The 24,896-nt window shown below is 35.7% G+C and overlaps 1 protein-coding gene across 2 annotated transcripts in view; it reads right to left on the reverse strand.

The window, feature by feature from the left end:
* Positions 1-24,896, reverse strand: part of LOC139978416 (high affinity cAMP-specific and IBMX-insensitive 3',5'-cyclic phosphodiesterase 8B-like) — a 70,347-nt gene that overhangs the window by 35,225 nt on the left and 10,226 nt on the right. For both annotated transcript variants that reach the window (XM_071988631.1, XM_071988630.1), the window contains exons 4-6: positions 12,982-13,038; positions 7,765-7,955; positions 5,294-5,353 (exon numbers count right to left, since the gene is read on the reverse strand). In XM_071988631.1, coding sequence (XP_071844732.1) covers positions 5,294-5,353; positions 7,765-7,955; positions 12,982-13,038 — 308 coding nt within the window. The remainder of the gene's footprint in view (positions 1-5,293; positions 5,354-7,764; positions 7,956-12,981; positions 13,039-24,896) is intronic.

Raw genomic sequence — 24,896 nt, forward strand, 5'->3', positions numbered from 1 at the left:
ATCTACATTGTTATATGTTATGTTTGTTAGGTTTTATAGAAGACTTCCTTTCACACCTGATTTATACACATTGTTATATGTTATGTTTGTTAGGTTTTATAGACTTCCTTTCACACCTGATTCATCCACATTGTTATATGTTATGTTTGTTAGGTTTTATAGAAGACTTCCTTTCACACCTGATTTATACACATTGTCATATATTATGTTTGTTTAGGTTTTATAGAAGACTTTTTTTCACACTTGATTTATACACATTATTATAATAATAAGTAATATTTATATAGCGCATCATCAGCAAAGCGCTTTACAAATGTAAAACCTAAATACAAATAATAACAAAAACCTAAATATATAGAACCAATAAGGCACAAAATGTAAAAGTCTAAAGCAACAATATAAAAAACACCCGTTCTAAACCATAATAATTACAGCCCTAAATGAATATAGTTCAAAAGAAATTCAGAAACATGTAAATAGTAAAATAGTTTTAAACAAAGAATACACATATAAGATTAAACATAGAATATATTTTATGTTTATTGTATTTCTACCAGGCAGTTGAGCAAACTACAAATATAAACTTGAATTGATTTGCCAGGTCTGCTAAATATCATGAATACGGTGGGAAAGTGGTTGACAAGTCCCCAATGAGCCACCGTATAATTTCACCCATCATTCATATTCTCGCTCTTTCCAGTGTGAACAATGGTTTTGAAAATGTCATTTATTTTAAATTTCATTACACCATCAGAAATATGCAGGAAATCAAAAAAGATTGGCTTGTCGGCCGGGGCGACTAGAATATGCAACATGCTTTGATTGGTTCTGATTAAAAAATACTCTTCACTGCCCCGGGGAAGAAAATCATTCTCCACATTTTTTATCAGTGCATGATCCAGACCTTGCATATAAACTACAAAATGGAATTTTGAGAAACTTTGGAAAAAGAAAAATCTTGCAATTTGATTCAAGGTAAATGAGTCTCGAATCACGACATTTAAATGCAGAACCTTGTAATGTATATGTCCAGAAGCGAGGCTGCGAGCCTCGTGTCACTCATTTTTGGCTTCTAAACTATGATATCATCAACACCACTTCATTTTCAATTTTCTCAATTAATTTATAATCCAGGGGGGGTGGAAAAAACTCTTTTTTTCCTTCTTGTCTTACTGTCTTTTTTATTTTACTGATTTATATTTTATTTTTATATCTTTAGTATTTGTACTTCCCTTCATCTTTTACTAGAAAGTATTTGTAAAGTTTCTTAATAAAATTCAAAAACATATCAACTAAATGTTTTGATCATTGATGGAAAAAAAAAAACTGTGTATAAACAACAAAGAGAAGACACTATTGCAAGGAAAGGGAAGTTGATATAATATCATACATTTTCCCCCTCGTTTGCCCTTTTTCTTTGTAAATAAAAAAAGACATTAAATTAGGAGGAAAAAATAGATGTAAATTCAATCCACAGACAATAGCCAAGGCTAACTGAAAGGAAAGATGAGCAGGTAGAAAATTATGATTTGGTCATATTTACCTTTGACGGTAAACTTGTTAGGCTCACCAATCAAAGCTAAAGTGTATATATATATATATATATATATATATATATATAGACCACAATGTCAGGATAATTACTAAGCAAAATCCACAGGGCAATGAAAGGGATTCTTATAGCCTCAAATAACATGTTTAAATTCAAAATAATTAGTGTACAGGTGTAGATCGATTTTGATAACGACTAAACTGTGACGCCGACACAACCCCTTGGATGTACGTTGATGTTGGCGAAAGATACTTTGAACTGGAATTTTCTATTGTTTTTATTGATTTTTAAGAAAATGGTTACTGTTATGTCAATTGCATAAAAACGACATTGCAACATCAACAAGTAGGTCAGGACAAGAGACTCGAATCAACTTTGTGGCAAAGAAAGGCTTCAGTTTTTTCTAGGCATGACAGACGAGCCGCACTCGAATATTTTCCAGACTGTTAAGAAGATGATCAAAGTCATATTGAGCTTCTTTGAGGGTCATCCTTTGAGGATGTTAAAGACTGATATTTCCAATATATAGTTTTCTCGCACATATGCAAACCGCATTTTATATGAAAGGTTTCCTTACAATCTGCAAAGATGGTTTCTGAGTAATTGAAAGAGAAGAAAATCTTCAAAATGTATGGGTAATTAGACACATAAAGAGACAGGTTTGAAAAAACAATGACGCCTCAAGAAATACAGCTGTTCACGTCAAAACAGGAAGTGGGTACATGACAAAGCCATCGTCTTCCCCTCCAACCCCCCCAACACCACCCCCCCAAAAAAAATCGCAGAGAGTAAAATTAATTTAGTCACTAATATCTGAATTGCATTGAATTCAAAGAGTGGAAACATTTGCCGGAGGGGAATCACGTTTCTCCGTTAGGTACAGATGTCTCCTAGTTTCCATAACAGGAAGTAAAATCTGCACTGGAAATTACTGGAGATTTATGCGTATGAAAGGTTACTATGAAAGAGGATCTTAAAACATGATATTCCTCTCCAGCGAATGAAATGAAATTCAAAGTGGCACTTACTGTAGAGCGAGCCCTTGATGACGGTATAATGTCATATAATACTGTTCAAATGAGAGTCATGTGACCGATGATGTCATCAGGAAATGCATTTTGCTTATTTCTTGGTTTTTTTTCCCCCTCTTCTTTTGGGTCTTTTTCTGGGGGTTCTTTGGGGGGATCGGGATGGGGGGTAGGACTAAATGTGTCAATACAGTTAAAATCTCATGGATTGTAGTAAAGGCGTACCGTCCATGTTTCAATTTTTCAAGAAAACTATCGAAAAAATTGCTAGTTACTACTTCGTTGTTATTTTATTATATGATACAGGAATGAGCTTGCAAAAGTCTACACAAATCGTTTGGTGACCTTCAAATGGCCTCCAACCCTATTAATTTACAGCTGTCATTATCAAATGACCATGGTTAATAATGACCTTCAATTCAAGCTTTGCTTCAAGCCACAAAACATGGTTTGTCTTTCAGAACTTTGACTTAAGTTATGACTAAGTTTCGTCTCTCTTCCGACAAATCTCAAAAAATTATGACTAAGTTTCGTCTCTCTTCCGACAAATCTCAAAAAATTATGAATCAGAAATTTCAAACCCTCAAATCCTGCTTCTGGATCAAGCATCCAAATGAATATACAGTAGCTGCCTGTGATAATGAAGATTTATTTCCAATATTCCAGCACAGTTCTCACAGAAATATAAAGCAGAAATATGAATAATATTACTTCTGGATATACCGCATGTACATGGATCTTTATCAGTGATCATCATTATACGAATTAGTTTTGACTTTCTCATTCCTTCTCAAAAAATTGAGGAGCAGGAATTTAAAACATACGTCATGTCTGCTGCTGGGTTTAGCATACATGTATACAAATCTGGCTGTCTGTCATGTGCACTTACAGAACACTACTTTTTCATTTTTTTTAATTTTGTACCTAAGAATTACAAATCAGGAATGTAAATTGTTTAAATCTAATTCCTGCTTTTGGGTGTAGCATTTGTGACAACATTCTCCACTCCGGCAAACTTTCGGGATACTTTAAAAACCGTTGCAGTGCGACTGTGAACAACACTGCATTACCACTGAGAGGAACCACACCAGATACAGTAAAGCCTCCCCCCCATACATCGAAAGAATCCAACCGAAGAAAGATATTCCACTTAATATCATCATCATCATTGAGCACTCAGCAGCAAATTTCAACAGGTCAAGGCAATTCTGGTTCCTGGTGGGTTTTGAACCTCAAGTCAACCTTCATGTGGGGTGGGCACTCCAACAGATGTATACAGCACAAGCCCCTCAAAGCCCACTCTTCACCTGACACTGCCACATTTCACAGAGAATAGCTCTGTTAACCTAGAGCGCTTCACACAGGATATCAAATTGTTTTGACCACTGCTGAATTCATATGATCAACGAAGGTTCTTGGCATTCATGCAAGATGCGTTTTACTACATAAAGTATTAAACCCAAATTAAAACATACATTACAGTGAAATCAACATTATAAGCATGTGTTTTTAAATCCAAGCAACCCAACATACTGCAGTAATTAATATTGCTGCATACAGGTATAATACATCAATAATCCTGGGCATGTGTACAAATCAAGTTTACATTGTGTCTTACTTATTTACTTTTGTTCAATATTAAAACCTTTGAGCATACATGGAAACAGATCAAATTTAGAAACAAATCTTTGCCTCACAGACACCCCCCCCCCCTCCAAAAATGCATGGTGTTATTAGTTTGTATAATTGGTTTAAACTTCCAAGCAATTCATGGTTAGATGTGAATTTTACATCTGAAAACAAACCATCACCAAATTTACATATTATTTTGTACCCTGGACATCAACTTGGATATGAACATGATACAGCCAAAGAGAGGCCAGAAGATGGGAGTGCGCCTGGTCAAGGACACTAATTTGCATTCTTCAAGAGATAACAATTTTACCAACTTCACTCCAAAGTTATTTATGATATATGCCTTTTCACAGGAGACAACTATGCTGGTTAAGAGAAGGGATTTATTTTCGCATTTACAGAGAAATAATTCTATCAACTTAAATTCACCTTAACTAACAAATCTCTTTCAGTGTTCTGTTAATAACTACTTTAGTCCTTTCAAAAGAAAAAATGAAACAATTGGAGATTATCTGGTACATATATAGCTTTCTCTAGCAAAAATTACCAAGGTTTTAAAAAATAGATGCCAAAAGCACAACTGAAACACATGCACTACTGTAGTATAGGATATGAAATGTATGTTTAATACTATGGAATATATATAGATAGGGCCATAATGCAGGTCATATTTCATTTGCTACAGTCACAGAACACTTCCATTCCTCTTTGCTATGTACATGCAGTCTACCGTATAGCCTCGCTTGGGGTACCTGCATGTGTACCACATTCGGTACGAGCAGAGTGAAAGTGTTCTTAACAAGATGTAGGTTACATAGCCCTACCTGTAAAGGAACTCAATCCTTCATGTAAAGGTAGGCTAGGCCTATAGCTACAACCCCCTTCTAAGCAGGTTTTAAAAATTTAACATATAGCCTAACACAAAGTGCCAGTGCTTGTGAAGGAAAGTTGAAGAATATGTTTTCATATTGCCTACAGATATGTTTGGAGGGGGAGGGGGGAGGGAGTGGGAATTGTGTTGTAAGTCATTTCTGACCAAAGGTATGATTTATAGCAAATACTATCCCACTAATCTTACCTTTTCTTTGTAACTGCCAGGATTATTGTGAATTCGCTAGGCTTGGTAGCACGAAGTGACCTGAAAAATAATGACAAATGTTATCTAAACCACAACAAATATTCAGGTGAAGGAAGGAAACGTGCAAAGCTGCCTTTCAAATAGGAATGGTTACAACAAAATTCACATTCAAAATTACTAGCAATGAAAGTTGTAACACAAAGGTTTATATGAGAAGCCACTTTTGCAATAACTTCTTGAGAAAGCTATTTTGTCTATATGAAGGTTGTTTAACCATGAATGTATAGTCATTACTAAAATCCTATAACTCCAGAAATTGAACAAATCATCATAATAATAATAATCAGCAGTTATTATTACGTATGTGGGAGCAATGGGGAAAGGCTTGTGGATTACAACTGACACGTCGGCTTCCAATTCAACATTTTAACTCAAATTTGGGATCTTTTAAATCTAGAAAGTAATTTCAGATGGGAAAACCGTAGATTGCTCTTGGATGAAAAAACCCATGTTACTATGACACGGCTGGGCATCGAACCCTAACCTCCCGATTGCTAAGCCTCATTGCTTCAAATGACACCACTGCCTTTATCCACTCAGCGACAGCACCGGTTATATATCTTTTAAAAATATATCATGTAAAATGGCCAGGCATTGAACCCACACCTCGCGATTGCTAAGCCTCATTGCTTCAAATGCAACCGCCTTTATCCACACAGCCGCAGCACCAGTTATATATCTTTCTACAATGGCCATCTTGAGAACCAAAATACTGTTTTTATGTCATTATATATTTCCTTGAATCATGAGATATTGTACTACAAAAAGTCTACCTTTTGTCCTTAAATTTATCCAGGGCACCCCTTCAAGTGCTGAGATGTGTTATGGGGGTGTTTCACTCAATTAGAGAATAATAAGCAATATGAGAGTCTACGATTCCTACATATGAAAAAAACAGCATTTTCAAGCTATGAAACATCTCCCATATATAAGTGGTTGACAATCTACAACTTTGTGAATGTCTTTGACTTTTCTTGCTGACTTTGATTAATGCAGCCATTGCTCAGATTACGAAAGCATGCGAGACTATATTTAGCAACGCCCACTCTGTGTGTATGTATGATAGAAGTTATTGTCTGCTTGTAAGAAAACAATGTCCCCAACATGTTACTTTCAGATAAAGATAATTTACTTTAGTCGGCAAAAGGAAAGAAAATAAAAATCAGCAGAGATATGAAGTTGTACCGCATCAAGGACCCTATGAACATAAACAGTTACAGTAGATTAATTAAGGGATCATACAAATTTCCCTTTGTTTGGTAGGAAGGTGAACTCAAAACAGACAACTATATTTTAGGGTGACTTTGGGGAGAAATTTAATGTCGACTCATTTATAGACTGTTAAATCACAAAGTCTATCAGCTGTATATTTCTGTAATAGAATTCCATTTCCAGGAATTACCTTTTAAAATACTGAGGCCCACTAACTTAATTGGCTGGGACAATTTAGTCTAACACACAGACCATTAGGTCAATAAAGTTCCCCAGATGCAACACACAATTCTGATAGGAAAACATGTATGACGGCCTCAAAACAAACATTAACAATTCATTACAGATTTGTCAAAAACAAAATAGTGTTTGGTTGGTGCTCTGTACGTTGTCTGTAATGAAGCTAAAAGAAAAAAACATGTTTTGTTCGAGACAGCAGAATTTATAAAACGATGGATTGCCATTAACAGTAAACATTATATGAAGAGTCAACCATTATCATCAATTTGCCCATAAGAGGAGCACTTGAGGAGATAAATTTAGCACTTTTAAAGCTGAAGATCTTGAGAACTGGAATAGCTGTAATAAATGTTCCTTACGCTCTCAATATAAATATATAGGACTTATTGTTACTATGACATTTCAAGATTAGACCTCTACCTAACATCATCCTCTAAAAATATTTCTAAATTGCTTTTTTCAAGATATCCTTTCTTCCATATATACGTTTCTATGATCATCGCAGTTAACGATGACCACCATAGGCGAAAAATATAACCAAAATTGTTCATGTTTAATGTGCATATCATATAGGCATTCATCGGTTATTACATCACATGCCAATAACATACAATCATTTTCCGTGTTATTACCCTTCCATATTGGGTTGGGGAAGTCGTTACAACAATAATGATCATAATAATATAAGTTTAACCATTGAAAACACATTGCAAATTATTCTTCTTTCAGTAGGTGCCCGAAAAAATTTTCAGCATATTGCCCGAATTTTGCACCCAAAAAATATTGAAGAACACATTGCAAATTATTCTTCTTGTAGGCGCCCGAAAAATTCTAAGCATATTGCCCAAATTTTCACAAAAAAATTTGGTTGGGGGGGCTGCAGCTCCCCCAGTCCCCCCGCCTCCTACGCCTATGATGACCACTGAACTAACAGGAGGATGGAGACAATTGGATCTCACCTGCAGAGAGCCACTGCATCAATAGTCTTTGGATTCCTATGATCTATGACAACGACATCATGTTGTTCCTCCAGGTAAGTCTCCAGAGCATCGGCATGATTCCGAACCAACGAGCACTTGTACCCACCTTTCTCACAAGCTGTCTGGAAGCCATCGCACTGGGTGTCTTCCTTGGCGAAAACCAATAAAACCTGTCCATTGTAAAGCAAGATATATGCAGGCCTTAATACACTACAAATCAATCAAAGTCTCCCAAATTATGTGGAAAAAAAACAACCATGAATAAACATTTTCTACTGACAAACTTATATTATTACTGTAATATGTAAATGAAAAGAGAATGAAGCAGGGTGATATACCTTCAATCATTTTTTTCATATTCAAGGGTCGTTGATCTGCGATATGGAACAATTTCTAGTCAGTTTAATGAACTCTCAGTACAAATGTATATAATAATAACTCAAGTGAGATACTCAAAAATCAAAAGGTATAACAACCGATAGAATGGATAGGCCTACTTGTTATGTTACAAACATGGCTTTATATAGTTGGTTGAAGCTTGAGGTTTATTGCCTAATTCACATACCGTATACGGTACTATACATGTATGTCGTCTATCATCACACCAGATTTGGGGAAGATTTTATTCATGACACGGATTTCAATCACAAAAGACAATGATCATTGGGTTTGTAGATCTCCATGATGTTGTTCATTTGTTGGCTATCTTTGTTTGTTTGTTTGTTTATTTATTATTTTTTTTCACATAAATATTTACAATGTGAAGGGAAGTATGTAAAACAGCTGATTGCCATATTATGAACAAGAATTAGCAAAACAAAACAACATATTAATCATTGGTAGACACCGTAGAGGGACATTAACAAATATAAACAAATATGAAGTCTTTCCTTACATACTGTATTGTATATTGCTGATTAAAGCTATAACCTAATGCAAGCGTGATAGAAATCCCTATCCTCTGATAACAGCCTTGAAAACATCAGGTTCTGCAAAGCAATTAGTGACCATAAATATATTGTCTTAACGTGGCATTTACATATTTGCAGACATCAACCATTGTAATTCCATTAGCAGTTCATTAGTATTCATCCAGTGCTATTCCTATAGTGCACTAAAACTTGTACTGTATACACAACAACCGCAAGCTTTGAAGCCTTGCCAATTTCTTCCAAGAAAATTGAATTGGGTCAAATACACAAGTTTATTAAATATTGGAGTTCGGTAGGATACTCCACGAATAGTAAACAAGCACATAAGCAAAAATTAGTACAAACCGATGACCACGGTCTTGTTTTGCTAGAAGTTTTTGGGAAAACTTATTAAAGACTGAGATGCATTATAAGTTGGCAGGTTATTAAACTGACTCCAAAAGAAGGCATGAAATCATGAAGGAGAAGAAACTGAATTTACAGCAGCTGGATAAAGGAACAAGTCAGCAACAAATGAACTTATCAAAATGTGAGGTAACTGCCGTACAGGCTGATTGAGCAGTACTGTGATAAATACTGATAAGCACAAATGTGCGTGGGATAATTAATATTACAATTCAAGCCCAAAGCTCCTTGACCTATGAAAACAATTCACTGATCTTATTACTGATGAATTTAGATTCTTACTAACCATCGTGATAATTGGCAAGTGAACTGACTTCACAAAAGGCTAGGAGTAAAGACCAAACTGAACATACAGTATGGAAGGATGAACCTTATAATCAAGAATTATGGGTTATTCACTATCCAAATTATCAAAAATTATAAAAGACATGACCTATGTGCACCGATTCAGTGGCGTTGCAAGGTCTGTAAAATGTGACGCGTATATAACGGTCTCCTTAATTTACTTTTAACTCTCGACTGACTTGACAAAATTTCACGGCATTGTTCTCCCAACATTTGTCAGAATGACAAGAAAAAGAATTGACATTGAACTAGCTTGCAGGATTCTTAGGAGTGAACTGTCCGTGTAGATATCCTGCAAGTATTTGCAAAGACTAGCATAATTTTATTTTTTCCAGGAAAGAGAGATTACAGTCCATGCATAAAATACTTTTTGAATCAACTAGAAATAATATGGATAATTGGTACCCATGATCTAAAATTCCAATGCCTTACAGAACCTTGAGATTTACAGTAATTCTGTCAGAATGGGGGTTAACTTAATTGTGGCGATGGTTCTTGCAGGTTTCGACATCACTAAGTATTTGATTATAACAATAGCTGTGAGCAATATGTTGTACTTATTGGTCAACTGATATTGGGTTAAGTGTAATATTGTACTGAAATTAAGTAGAAAATTTGAAAGTAACAGGAAATATTTGACCTACTTACAATAAAACTTGAGTTCATAATTGACAGCTTTCCAAAACTATTAGGTCCATCTACAGTGTATACCACAGCACATGTGAAAATATAATAAAGTCCATGGGTATCTCATGCTCATATTGAGGGGGTTCATTTATGTGGGGGGGGGGTTGGGGGTTAAGGGGGTGGGAAACATGGTGCTGAAGCATTACCAATTGAGTAGCTTAGGTAGAAGGGAAAGTGCATTATGTATTGACTGGAAAATGGTAAGAGCGGAGAAGAGGAGAATTCGCTGGGTTTTTCACTGACAACATTACTTTACAGATGTAACCTATTTATGAATATAGAGCTTATAATCCGAAAGTTTGGAATAGCAAAGTTCTCCACCAAACACAGATTCAATGATGAACGTGATGGACAATATTAATCAGTAGGAGGCATTTGACTTGGCAAATATGGTTGGGATTCAAAAGAAAAAGGTGATGGATGTTTTTCTGTAAGAGGGTCAATAGAGAGAGAGGGAGGGGTGAGAGGTTGGGGATGAATTCAGTGCTAAAAATGTGACAGTTACAGTTTAAAGGCTCCAAGGTAATTGGTAAAGTTGAGTCTATGAAGGTGTTAAGGGAGACTGTGCACTGCCAAATTTACTTGCTTTGTTTACTTTAATACTTCCATGGTAACATTTAAAACCCTGTTTTACACTAGACATCAGTCACAGTGTTGAACCGTGCACTCTGGGTACGATTTATAGCGTTTACGTGAATCAGACCTACCCCATGATTTGAACCCCACAATTGACTCGATTTCGAATATTAACAGAGCAATGAGTTGACCTACAGTAGGATCAGCGGTGATCTTTAACTCCCATTGTTGTTTGTTACGGTTGTAACTTGGCATAATGATGATGTATTATATTCATCTAAGAGCAATCTACGGTTTTCCCACCTGAAATGTCTCTCTAAATCAAAAGGATTCCAAATTAGAGTTAAGAAAATGTTGAATTGGAAGCCACCTGATAGATGTGCAAGTTGTAATCCATAAGCCCTCGTAGGTTTCTCCCACATTTGTGGTCGCTTAAGCCTCGTAAAAAAAAAACTGCTGATAATTATTATTATGATTAAGCAGCCCTGCACATAATATGACATGTGGTTTTCGCCTCTTTTTCTTCTAGTTATATATACAAACCTTACATACTGTATCTTGATCACGAGCACAGAGTCTCATGATACCGAGCCTTCAAAGTTATTTTAATGTGCACATCAGGTTCAAAATCATATTTATCTTGCCTTTAATTCCAGCTCTAAGATCCATAATGGCCTAAAGGTATTAGGTGTTGCTCTGCGTGGATCCGGGGACATTTCCCACTTTCATGTCTCATCTTTTGTCTGAGACCACTTCCAATCTCATCTTTTTATCTGAGCTAGACCACCCATAATGCTCAGGCTGTCAACATTTGATCGTATAGCTTTATTTGTGTCAGGGACAAGAACCCATTAGAGCTATCATAAATCAGTGTGAGCCATACCAATTGTATCCTTGCGTAAGGTATAACTTTACATTATGAAACATACTGTAATCCATACTTTTCACTCAGTGTGAATGCACATACATACATGTACAACTATGTGAGTGATAATGAAATGTTGTGTGCAGTGTAGGATAATGTTGTACCAGGGAGTTGTTATGGAAACAACTCCCTGGTTGTACAGATCTGGCAATATTTTTCCCTTCTAATAGATCTAAATGAATAAAAGCAAGATCTATGTTAACTGATATTGATAAAGTTTGAGACTATACAAAGCAGATTTCTGGTCAAAGGCTCCATGATCCTTGTTTAGAAGAAGACTCTTTTGAGTTTGTTATGTGAATTCTGATCCCTCTTGTCAAACTTGTTGGGCTGAGAACTTGCCACTGTTGAACTTCGCAGCATGAGTATGCATTAAATTATGAACACAACTGACCAGATACCAGCTTTCACTAGTCTTCCTTTGGGGGCGCACTAATAATCACAAAATCATGGCAATATATTTATTTTGCCAAAATTTGGGCCCATTGGAAGAAAGATTTCAAGCAAATGAAATGTCCAAGGTTAGTTTTACAGTACATTCAAAGTATTCACACCTGTTTCATTTTTGAAAATATTAATCAAACCCATAATGCGTCCCTCATTATTTTTTGGAGAAAAAAGAGAGGCATTTACATGCAATGTTTTTGTCTGAATGTTTTATTCCCCCAATTTCAGCGAATGGGCCAAAATTTTAATGAAGCTGAAAATCTTGAAATTAACAGAAACAACTAAGAAAAATTGTTGGTACACATTCTCCCCCACCACCCCCACCCCACCACCCCCCACCCTCCCCTCTCCTCTTTCCTTCGGACTATGACATATCAAGGCTTAAACTCTGCCCAGCAGTGTTGTCCTTTCAAGGAACTAAATAAACAACTATTGATCAAAACAGAACTAAGCAATAAAATGGCCATAAAGATTTCAGTTTGTAAAATAGCTGTTTACAATTGAATTTTTTTTTTTTTTTTTCTTAGCCTTTGAAGAAGATCCTGCTAGGATCGAAACGTCAGGCCAACTTAATTTTACACATTACAATTGAAGTTTGTAAGATAATCGCCATCAAGCAGCTACGTGTGGGGAAAGACGTCATTGGGTATAGAATACAGTATGTGATGTCATCAAAACAAGCATAATTGCAAAAGTTTAGTAATTATCTGACTTAATGAAGAACTGTCCTTGATACCTTTTAAATCATCTGCCTAAGATTTGGACTCTGTATACTGAGATGTTCTATTACGTCAGGATTTCATACTTCTTGTTACATACGGACATGCTAAAGTCCCCCCTCCCCCCCTTCAGTCCCCCGGGATTTAATTATCTAAGTACCTGCATTGTGGGCTGGTTCAGTTTCATCATTCCAAGCTTTACTTCATTGACGATGCCCTGAAAACAAAGAAAAATGCAAAGATCAATACAAGTGTATTTTTTTCTTCGTTTTTGTGAAACTGTAATATACACATGTATTTGAGGTTAAATCATAAAATGTGTGTGTATGAGAGCAAGTAGGAAACCAGGTGTTGACTGACCGGTCACAGAGTACCTGGAACTGCTAGAAAGATTTAATACTACCAGTTTATTCTATAGGCACACCTGGTAGACCAAGAGTGCTGATATTGTGAGGACATGTAAGCAAGGAACCGTCCAAGTAGAAACCCACCAACAGTGTAACTAATACACTGATTTATGCCAGCCATATACCCAAACATTTACATTAAATCAATTGACCACAATTTATGTTTAAACTGATGTAGTTCATGGAGCTTCATATCTTGCACAGCAGTTCTATATGACTGAGGAAAAGGCAAAGCCAATAATCATCGTTGTAATTTACAAATTTTAGTGATTATAGAGATCTATGTTTACCATGACGACCAAATCTTCTAAGCTTTATAAGAATTTATAAGAAAACCGGAACCGACACAGAAAACTTTAAAAATCTGCCAAGTTGCTTTTTTCTTGGATTTTGACATATCTTGTCTAAAAATCCAGCCTAAATTTAAGTCATGGTTGAAAAGATGAGATAATTTACGAAATTCCATGAGATATCAAATCAAATCAGTGCACTATTTTCAGATCAGAGATGCTTTGTGGTTACAAAACTCACTCTCCTGTGCATCTTCTCTAAGATAGAAATTCAAAGTTGAGAGTTATCTGTTCTTCCATTTTTTCAAGTGTTTAAAGAACTGCATGAGGAACAAATGACCTCCTGTTTTAAATCCATCCTCCAATTGAGTAAACATGGATGGTGCATATATACAGACCTGTTATATATATTCATTCACACAATATTCCTTAAACAAATATCACAAATGGATTAGACAAAAGGAAACGCAACATGTGTAAATTGTTTTCATTCAATTCATAACAAAAGATAAGCTGCTGAACAAACATATATAACCTCTAGGTTCACTCTCTCCACAATAGCACAAGTTTCATAATACTTACAGTACATGGTTACTGCTGGTTAACTTGGAAGCAAATTACATAAACAAAGGTTCTTAACAAAAGCACCTAATCACAACATAAAACATGTTAAATGACTGTCTAAGTAGCAGGTATGTTGACAATCAACACCGCGAGGCGGGCGATGTGTAACAAACCCCCCTCTGCGTATTAGCTGATACAGTGATGTTGGTAGACTGTGTCCACAACTGAAGAGGAGCTAGTGACTTATTCAATTCAGACTATACAAACATTTACCTGTTAGGGTACAAAGTTAAATTTACTCTTTTGCTTTGTCAACTCTCAAGCAAGCAGAAACGATCTGGTCAGGAAAATGAAACAAGAGTTTGAATTTCTAGAAGACAAATTTCCAAAAATAGCTACAGCAGAGCCGGTTTTTTTTTCCTTTCTTTTTCAACCAAAACAGTTACAAAATCTCCCAGGGTCTTGGATTACCTAACTACAGAAGCTGAAAAGTGCCATCAACATAAGGAAACTTTGCCCCAATAAAGTCAACATTAAAACATTTTGCAGAAAATTGTTCAATTGCTCTGTTGGGAATGAAGTGAACAGTTTAACATTTTGCAGAAAAATGTTGAATTGACGAGATATGATAAGTTGTCAATTAAACATTTTGCAGTGAATTGTTAAAATTGCTCAGTTAAAGCAACTGAGCAATCCAACATTTTTCTGAATTTTGATAACATATTATCTTCTTATCTAAACAATTTACTGAAAAATGTCAACTCATGGGGCAAAGTTTTCTTATGTTGATGGCACTTTTAATCTTCCGTATTTAACTTTTAAAACTAACTCTGTCGGGTGAAAAATCTCCAACTACAATCAGAGTAAATAACAGATATTTTATATCTTTCAGAATACACTTAAATCCCATATGAAGCTATATTTGCTGAAGTCAAAATGTACTTTGTAGTGCAAGCTAGTAAATGCAAAAAAACATGTACCAACTACATTGGCTTGGCGAAGGGAGGGAGAAGTCGGGGAGGGGGGGGCCAGGGGTACATGCACACCCAAAAATGTTCCATATCAAGCAGGTGGCCCACGTTTAAAAAATTTTAAAAAAAATTTTAAAAAAAATTAAAAAATACAAAGATACAAAGAAACACAGCCTTTGATTCATACAAACAGTAAATTAAACTTAAGCATATAATATCCTAACTTGATTCATACAACTAAGTGAGAACTCATGATCTGATCTATTTTCGGTGTTAGTTTTCGCTCTTTCATTTCAGAAGAAGATCATATCAGCATGTGCATCGTTGATTCATGCAGGTATGGCATGAGTTAAACACTTTCATCTTATCTTTACCACATTTTTCTAACCTATGTTCATGGGCCTCATCATAGCCTCACTTGCTGCAATTGGATACAGCAGTTATTAACCGCAACAGTGACTTATACCAAATATTACAGGGAAATTGCCCCACCATGTTGTCAATGTTTATTTCCGTTCAAATCGATTACAGTGCGTTATTCAGATGGATGACACCAGCTTTGCCAATAGAATAAGTGCAGGATTGACAGAAATTCCTTTGCGATGAAAAAAAAAAACAGATTCAACTCATCATAAAACTTGATATTTAGCATTAATGTTTTATTAAAGTGTTACTAAGGCAGTTTTAAAAAGAAAAATACCATCGAAATGAAGTACGTCAATTGCTGCAACAGATACTATAATCATGTATGCTTCAAGTTTAATTTACATCCCACTTCAAAATTATGCTGTTCTATCCATATACTCTGTAAACTAAAACTAAACCCCATGACCCCCACTGCCAGCATTTTGTGCTCTTTCCATCCCACCTCCCTCCCCCCTCCTGCCAAAAGTTACCCTCATCTACATTGATACACCACACCTCCACTTCCAAATGGCTGTAATAAAACGATAGTCAATTGTTACCCAATTAATACTAACTGTACAAATGCTATAAAGAAGCACTGCATGCAAACACTGGTTGGAAGTTTTTTTTACTTTTTTCCGCACTCATTCAGTTTGGGACAAATTACAACCCCCTGCTATTCCTCCTACATTCTGCTAATTACCTACAAGACATCAAGGGGATATATTCCCGTGGTAGACAATGCGAGACATGCAAATGGAAAAGAAAATATTCTACACTGTTTGTTAGTTGAAACTTGAAAGCTCCATCTCAATATCTTGTCTCTAACTGAAGATATGGTTGTATATACATAATATGTTACCTATTTTCACTGACTAGACACGCGATTCTTTCCTGGAGTGGATCACAGAAGGTGGTCTGTGATGTCATAACCTAAATTATTTCTTCAATTTAAGTTCCTTTCCTATTTTAATCTTCCTGTCGATGTCTCCCTTAAATGTGGACTTGAAGCTGTCCAGGTTTCCTTGCACCTGAATTTCATGAGAAAATGCATCTTTTTTATCTGTTTTTGTTAAATATATATATATTTTCCTCTGTGAATTAGGCAGTTAATTATTACCATCAAGAAAAAAACAAAAAACATTTCCAACTAAATTGCTGTGATGACATCATTAACTCTGTTGTTACCAGATGCAATAATAAAAATACCACAACAATTAAAAAATAATTTCCTATCTTCGCCATACAAGATGCTATGAAGATGTGGTTTTGCCCTTGTGAAGGAAGCTGAGGAAAATATCCGGCGCCGTTTAGTAAACAATCAATTTCAGTCTTTCAGAATATATCCGTTTTGAAGGCTATGAAAATTTGAAGAAATGATGTCATAGTAAAAAATTTCAGATTAATCAGGGTACATACGTTACAGGGAATGATAAACAAAATAAACTGTTATACGTCTGTGCACTTGAGTACAGCAATTTGCTCATTTCTTTGTAGCATTTTGTGATGCAAAACTGGATAAATTATTCCCCGTGTATAGGAGACTGGAACGAGAGGGGAAGCAGTAAATAAGACATATATGTACAGATTTTAAAGACTGATACATTAACGGCTTTGTTCTTTCAAATTTTTATTTCTCTTTTCAGATGACATAATATCCGTCCCTCTCAAATTATTCCTACTAAACTGCTGTGGAGATCAACTACAAGCACTGCCTTCCAGGGAGCAGGTGGAGACATTAAAACACTATAAATATATATCAAATTTTGCCTCCATTTTTCTTTGTAAATACCAGGTATTCTTTTTCATTTTTTGGTTTTTCTTCAAATTTTCTCAGTTTTAGCCTCAACCTCAATCTTTTCAAATGGGGGATGATTTATGCAAAATACTGTAAACCTTAACTCACGTATAAGATGATTAAAAATATCCAACAAATAAAAGCATCGTAAAATTAGAAGAAAGAGATTAAAGTGTCTAATTTTCAAGGAAATATTATTCAAATCCATTAAAAGCATGACTCAGGGTTGGAAAACACCCAATTTACAATAAATAAAAGAACAAGTCAATTTTTCATCATTAGTTGTGAGATACTTTTTAACAAATCACATCAGCATCTTTCTTTTCAAATGCTAATTCATAGTATTATTCCCTGCCCCCCCCCCAATTTTTCTTGAGAATAAAAATAAGGAATGAAGCAAAGATTAACATATTTTTAAGACCTTATTCAAATATTATTGTAAGAGTAAGCTCTCACCTGATATTCCCTGAACTGTTTCCCTCGCGATTTTTTTTTAATTTAAAATGTCCATGAAATATAGAATGTGATCCTCTTTAAAACCGTCATCGCTGTGAACGCTCATTGGCATGATCCGTAAAGTGTCGATTTATATTACCAACTTAATACAAGCTAGACCTGTAGATTGGAATGGAGTGCACATGATGAATGTAGACAGGTAAGGCAGGAGTGCAGCAAATCTCCGCTTTAAAGATGAAAAAACCCGTAACTAGATGGTGCATGCCTCTTGAATATATATGGATGATATCCATAAAAAAAAAAAAAAAACGTGTTTTAAGTTATAATCACGTAAGTTACAAATCCTACACGGAGTCTGTCTAAATATCTCAAATGCTGCATGGAAAAGAAGACCATTTACTTTAACTTCCACATTTGGTCCTAATACTTTGATTCGTAAGTGATGTGATTTCCTTTAGGCTGTAAGGATTACTGATGAGGCCAGCCAGTTTAGATGAGGATGGAGGATTTTGTAAGAGAGTAGTACAAAAGCTTTCTCTATACTGTCTGGTTTCACATGAGCCTATTCACCCAAACTATCTCTACACAAGGCCTCACTGTTTCAAATGATGTTTAATGAGGCTTTACTGCTGTTAAATCAAGTGGAAAGTAAGTATAGGCTTACAATAGGGAACAGACTTACTGAAAGCAGAGAAAGTTAACACTTCCATTTGCTGAAAGGTTAGGCTAGATACAGTATATATATCATGTCAGGGTAAATACTGCCATGATGCAGTTAGTGTCCAGATTGGATGTTGTGAAAGGTGCTCATTAACTGCATGATTGCATATCTATACATAGGGAAATGTTAGGTCACTGTTGGGTCAAAGACTAACTAGTTTTATCAAATTCATGGAACTATGCAACTGAGTAGTTAGTAAACAATGGACAAAAAAACTAGGAGGGTGGGGGGGGGGGAGGAGGACAGACAAACTGGACAAATCAACTTAACTTATCAAAGTTGAACTGGATAGGTACAGTTGGAGTGGGAGTGGGAGGGGGGAGGGGAAGGGTCATAGTGCAAAACTATTACCAACTTTAACTACTACAGTAGGTTGATATGAGTGTTTACATAGAGTGGAGACACTGGTAAGAGAGTGAAGTACATAACTGGGTACTAATAATAAGATTAGAAATTGATAAATATTATATGCCACTAAAATTTGTGGGACATAAACTTTTCTGTACTGGATTAATAACTTGCTAATAAAGAGTTTTGCCACTTTGTGAGATCTCTATAGTTTGATTGAGCTCGGGTATCCGGATACAGTGCTTATTTCAATTTTACATGGTTTTAATGTCATAACTGATGCCAATTTAAAGTAAGTTTAAATCTCAATGCAAACTGCAGAGCTACTGTACAGTATAGGCCTATATGTGACACTACAGATCTGTACCTGCAATGCCATTCAGGATCTGCTTACAGATAGGAGATTATCAGGCAGTATTGAATGTAAATGACCTCAGGTATCATGGGGTGTCACCACGGCAACACACTCTGAAGGAGTGTGTTATAACTTACATGTGAGATGGGAGACAAATCTGCTACTGTTTGAACAAAACTTAAAAAATACCATCAGTTCAAAATCCTAAATATATTTGCAATACTTGTTCAACATAATGGGCTACTGTCCTGGGTCTGGGCAACAAAATTCTTGAATCGAAAGTACAATTTCATTATTAAAAGGAGAGTCCAAGCTGGGGGGGGGGGATTACAATTTGACTGATTTATGAAAGGAACATATTCTCAGCATCCTGGTGACATTTGCAAGTAATTGTAAAAATGGACAGAATTATCAACATATTAGAAATTGTCACAGATTGTACAAGAAGTGGACTTGAAGCAAACAGGTGTGATGTCATAGTTGGACAGTGACAGCAAAATGTATATACTGTACTTGTTATTTAGTTTGCACTTTATTGTCTTGACCAGGTTGTACAGTATTGGATACACTTAAAGTTCCAACATTATACCTTAGAGAATGTGAAGTTAATGATATATTGCCATGGTTACTATTGAGATTTGTTGTAGTACAAATGACCATGTGACCATGACATTTTACTTCATCGCTTACATGATCGCTACGGCATTGGTGGGACAGCTCTTGATTGGTTCTCTTCGTATCTCAGAGACCGAGTTCAGACAATTAACATCAATGGTGTTCAGTCCGATGAATATTCAATTAATGAAGGTGTACCACAAGGATCAGTAGCCGGTCCCTCCATTTTTACCATGTATACAGCACCTATCGCCGATATAATAAAGTCCCATGGTATCGAACATATGATCTACGCCGATGACACACAATTGTACCTCGTCTTGGACCCGATGGATCGCGGCAATGCGATTCATAGACTGGAAATATGTATCGCTGACATTAAAACATGGAGTGTGAAAAACAAGCTTATGTTGAACGAATCCAAAACCGAAGTTCTTCATCTTACGTCTAGGTTCAAGAGATCTCCCCCTTTTCCAAATATATCTATATGCGGAGCCGAAATTCCTCCGTCTGCAGCTGTGAAAGACCTCGGAGTCACGCTTGACAACACTCTACAGATGAGAGGTCATGTCAGAGAAGTTGCTCGAAACGCTTCATTTTCATTATACAAAATCGGCAAAATACGTCACTTCCTCGATAATTCATCAACAGAACGCCTTGTACACGCTTTTGTCACGTCCCGTTTGGATTATTGCAATAGTTTATTTTATGGTCTTCCGGCTCGTGACCTTGGGAGACTCCAGTTAGTTCAGAATGCTGCAGCGAGACTTGTCACTAAGATAAAGCGCAATGACCATCATCACATTACACCAGTTCTCCGAGATTTACATTGGCTACCGATTAGAGACAGGGTTGTTTTCAAAGTCTCGCTTCTTACATACAAAGCCCTTAACAATCAGGGACCTACTTACATCTCTGAACTTTTATTGCCTTACAAACCACCCCGGTTACTTCGTTCTGCATCTCTTGCCCTACTGGAGCCCCCCAAGAACACCAACACGTCTTTCTACGGTCACCGAGCCTTTGCAGCAGCAGCCCCAGACATTTGGAACAAGCTCCCGGTTGACATCAGAACCGCTCCATCTGTGACTGTTTTTAAGAGCCGTTTAAAAACATATCTTTTTAACAATGACATTTCATAACTTTTTCCATACTTTAACTTTCTTTTACCTTTATCCGCCTTTTTACCATGTCTATTTGTATCTCCTGTTCCTTTAGTTGTTTTTTAGTGTTTTTATTCGTTGTTTGATATTTTGCAGTTTTGTAGTTTTGCATTTTTCTGTTTCACCTTTTACTGTAAAGCGCTTAGTGGCCTTTGTGATGTTAGGCGCTATATAAATGCTTTATATTATTATTATTATTATTTATTGTATCACCTGGACTATCATCTTTAATTATAAGATACTAAATGTTCCATGTGATGGACAACTGATGAAGACAACTGTACATTATCTTGGTTAACTAATATTCAGGTTCATGGTTATCTTAGCTTGTCTGATATGGGCAAACAATTTATGGAAAAAGCTCCTTAACTGACACAATACCTGATGCACATGTACTGACATACATTAATATGGCAAAACATGCTTAATGAACTATCCTCAAATTGCAAGAAAAACCACTGCGTTGACGTACGAAATTCCCCACCCCCTTCAATCGCTCCCCCTACCAAACTTATCCTTTCCTCTTACTGCTAACTTTGTGCTGTAACATCCTGGACTTTCTTGTAACCGTTAGTAAACATTACCTAAAGTAGGTCAATTTTATCAAATCATAAGGAAACCACAAATAAAAACACACTGCTGTATTGACCTAGAACAGACTTGACACAGAAACCAATATTGCAAATTTGATTATAATTTCAGTTGAACAAACTATTACAGTTGTGCCTTCTTTACAAACTGTTCCAATTGTTTGCTGACAATGAACTACATAAAATAATGACTGGACAGATCAAAATCTCACCTCTTGGCTTAGATTTCAATCTAGAATCTAAACAAACAGATGAATACACATACACACATGCACACATGCAGGCCTTGAATGTTTTACAATATTCTCTATGCAAATATGACCAAATGATGCAATATTTGTTCTAGGTGAGTCCTAAATTGCGGTCATTCTCATGATACAGGTCAGAGATTTGGCATAATTCTGACAGTTCGATATTACTTTAAAAGGAGACACAAACCGTGAACCATCATTATTGGTCTACTGTATGTAGCAGAGATTTAACTAGCTGTCACGCACAACTTCACAACTTCCCCCTAAAACAGCTGAGAAAAGTCTCCTATTTCATTTAATAGATTCCCCCCCCCCCCTTTTTTTGTTGTCATTTAGCCTCTGAAGAAGATCCTGCTAGGATCGAAATGTCAGGCCAACTTACTTTTACACATTCTCTTACACAGGCTGCTCTCTAGTGGATAAGCAGTTTGCTAACAGTTTTATTTTATTTTTCATTTCAAAGTTAACACGGATTTCATGTTTCTCCATACATAAGACTGAAGACTTGATCAAGTCTAAATATAACATCAAATTTTGAGGCATGCATGTGTTGTCATTGTTTATGTTTGTACAACAATGTTTCATTTCTGTCATGGAGATGGGTTTTGCGAGTGCTGAATCTGAAATACTGAACTGCATCATGAGTTCATGACTGTGACTTAGGTGCCAATGGTTTTAGTGTCAACACTATTAACATTGTACCTTAAAAATATAAAATGAAAAACTAAAAGAATTAAGTTAAAGGTTTCAAATCCTATTGCCACTATAATATCACAGATTTACCAAATGAAAGCAAACGAAATTTGACTTTTTAAGCTATGTACAGTAGGATAGCTCCCAAATGGAACAAGATATCACAGATTTACAAAATGACAACCAACAGACATGACCTTTTAAGCTACAGTACGTAGGTATGGCTCCTACACAGAACAAGATTTTTTGTAGTTGCATGTTGAAAGGAGTTGTCCAAGTTCATAAAAATCTCCGTCATTGATAATTAGACAAAGATGATGTTTGCATCTCCTTAAAGCAGAAGCAAAAGCAAACTATTATCAGATTAATCTTAAAGAATTTAGAGATGATGGAAAATGGAGAAGTTCACGTTAATGTTATGTTATAAACTGTGCATATTTTAAACCTGTGCAAAAAAGTCACTGGAGGTCAAACTTAAGACATTGTATGATATAGAGTCGCTCGAGTGAGAGTGCAGATATTAGGAGGAGACAGGTGGTTGAGGATGTGAAGTCACTTTTAAAGGTTCACAATCTTGAAATGGCACACAGGAATTGAAGGCAAATCGATGCTAACAGAATATGTCTATTTATCATTTAGTCAAAAGTCAATTTACCCATGCATCCTTTAAGCCTCATGTCTTCAAGATGCTATGCAAATTGAAAGGGTATAATGCAAGCCATATTTTGCTTGACTTTTATTCCTTGATATCCACTTCGGCAAGTTTCTCACACATTAAATTATGCAATTATTTAAAAGCCATTGAGTTCCTCTACAATATACTACCAGCTGGTACAGAACTGTACACTGCAGCCTATGAAAAGCCGACTATTTAACAGCTCACCACTATGACCATATGGATATGGTCACAGACAATTTATATAACAAAAGACAAATAACAAAGTTAGTAATAACCAGTATTTCATTTAAGTTACTATGGAAACCAACAAGCCCAAGGAAGTTTAAAGCAATGAAAGTCTGCAGTGAACACAATTGCAATAATAAGACAAATTCCAATTTCTACCAGTTTTACTTAACTTCTAAAACCATGTCCGAATACAATCAATTAGTTTCTCTGGTCAAGATGGAGTAGCCAGTAATTAGCCTAATGACTGGTCATTTTATAACACACCCAAAATCTTTCAAAGGTTACGATTCTGTAATTATATTCCTGTTGCACGCAGGTACAGGATCTGGTACATGAAAATATTGTAAGGCTTCAGCTGTATAGGCCTGAACTAAGTGTTGATTTTAATTTGTTTTTTTAAGATGGAAATTAGAATTTTAGAATTTGTTTGTTTCAGTAAATGACTGGCAACATAGTGCACGTGCATCACTACAAGCTAATGAAATGATGCTAAATTGCAGCAGTTCCATCTTTTTCATGGTCTTTTGTTGAATTTACAAACAAACAAAATGGCTGCAGGTACAATGCAATGTTAACAAGTGTACACTACTGGTACAACTGAAATACTACTCATATTAAATTTAACTTTGGAATTGAAAAATTTGAATTTAATATTTGAAAGTTGAAATCTGATATCTAAATTCTCAAATTTGAAATTGAAAATTTTTAATGTAAATTATACCCAAACACTTACTGGTTTTGGTATTCACAAAATTTGATACTTAACTGTCTCCTATACAGTACATATGCGGTCCAATCTACCTAGCCTACAAACTAATAACAATCTTGCACTACCATTCCCCTCTGCCCCCCAACCCCCCCTCCCAAGTAAGAGAGGCATTAATTAAATGAACACTGTTTCTGTAAACATCATCAGAGTTTCATCAAACAAATCGACCTTTTAGCTGCTGCTTTGTTCTTTGTACAGTGTGAATAAAACCAAGGATTTTGGTGGTTGGATTATTCAAATTGAGAAAATTCTAAAATTTAGAAAGTTATTAGAATTTAGAAACATTGGATCAAACTCTGCGGAAAAAGACATCATCATCATCGACTCAGTGTTAAAAGGAGCATTAAAACATTTAGCATGTTAAATGGAATAATCTTGAAAAAGGAAATAGCTCTCTTGATATCTAATTACATAACCCACCAACCCCCACAGGATATCTTTTAATTCAATAGCACTTAATCTATTGTAAAATATTAATTGGTTTAAAAGTGAATTTGTATCTTGACTATACTCGATCACATAAACAAAATTCTATTCACAACATTTTCAAACCCAAGTAAGTGATCAATGATTATAAAAGTGAGTCAATTATTCAACAGATGCATCTCGACTTAACAAACACCCTCACAGTTTGAGTGTCATCGAGTGGCTCAACAATTATCGTGAATACTGATACAAACAAAACAGCTTGTTATCACACCGACGGATAAAAACGGCTCTGCATAATTCTAAATGAAGTCATTCAGGAATAAAGACGGATGGAAGTTTGCAA

The sequence above is a fragment of the Apostichopus japonicus genome, chromosome 13, assembly GCF_037975245.1.
Source record: "Apostichopus japonicus isolate 1M-3 chromosome 13, ASM3797524v1, whole genome shotgun sequence".
In the NCBI taxonomy this organism is placed as follows: domain Eukaryota; kingdom Metazoa; phylum Echinodermata; class Holothuroidea; order Aspidochirotida; family Stichopodidae; genus Apostichopus; species Apostichopus japonicus.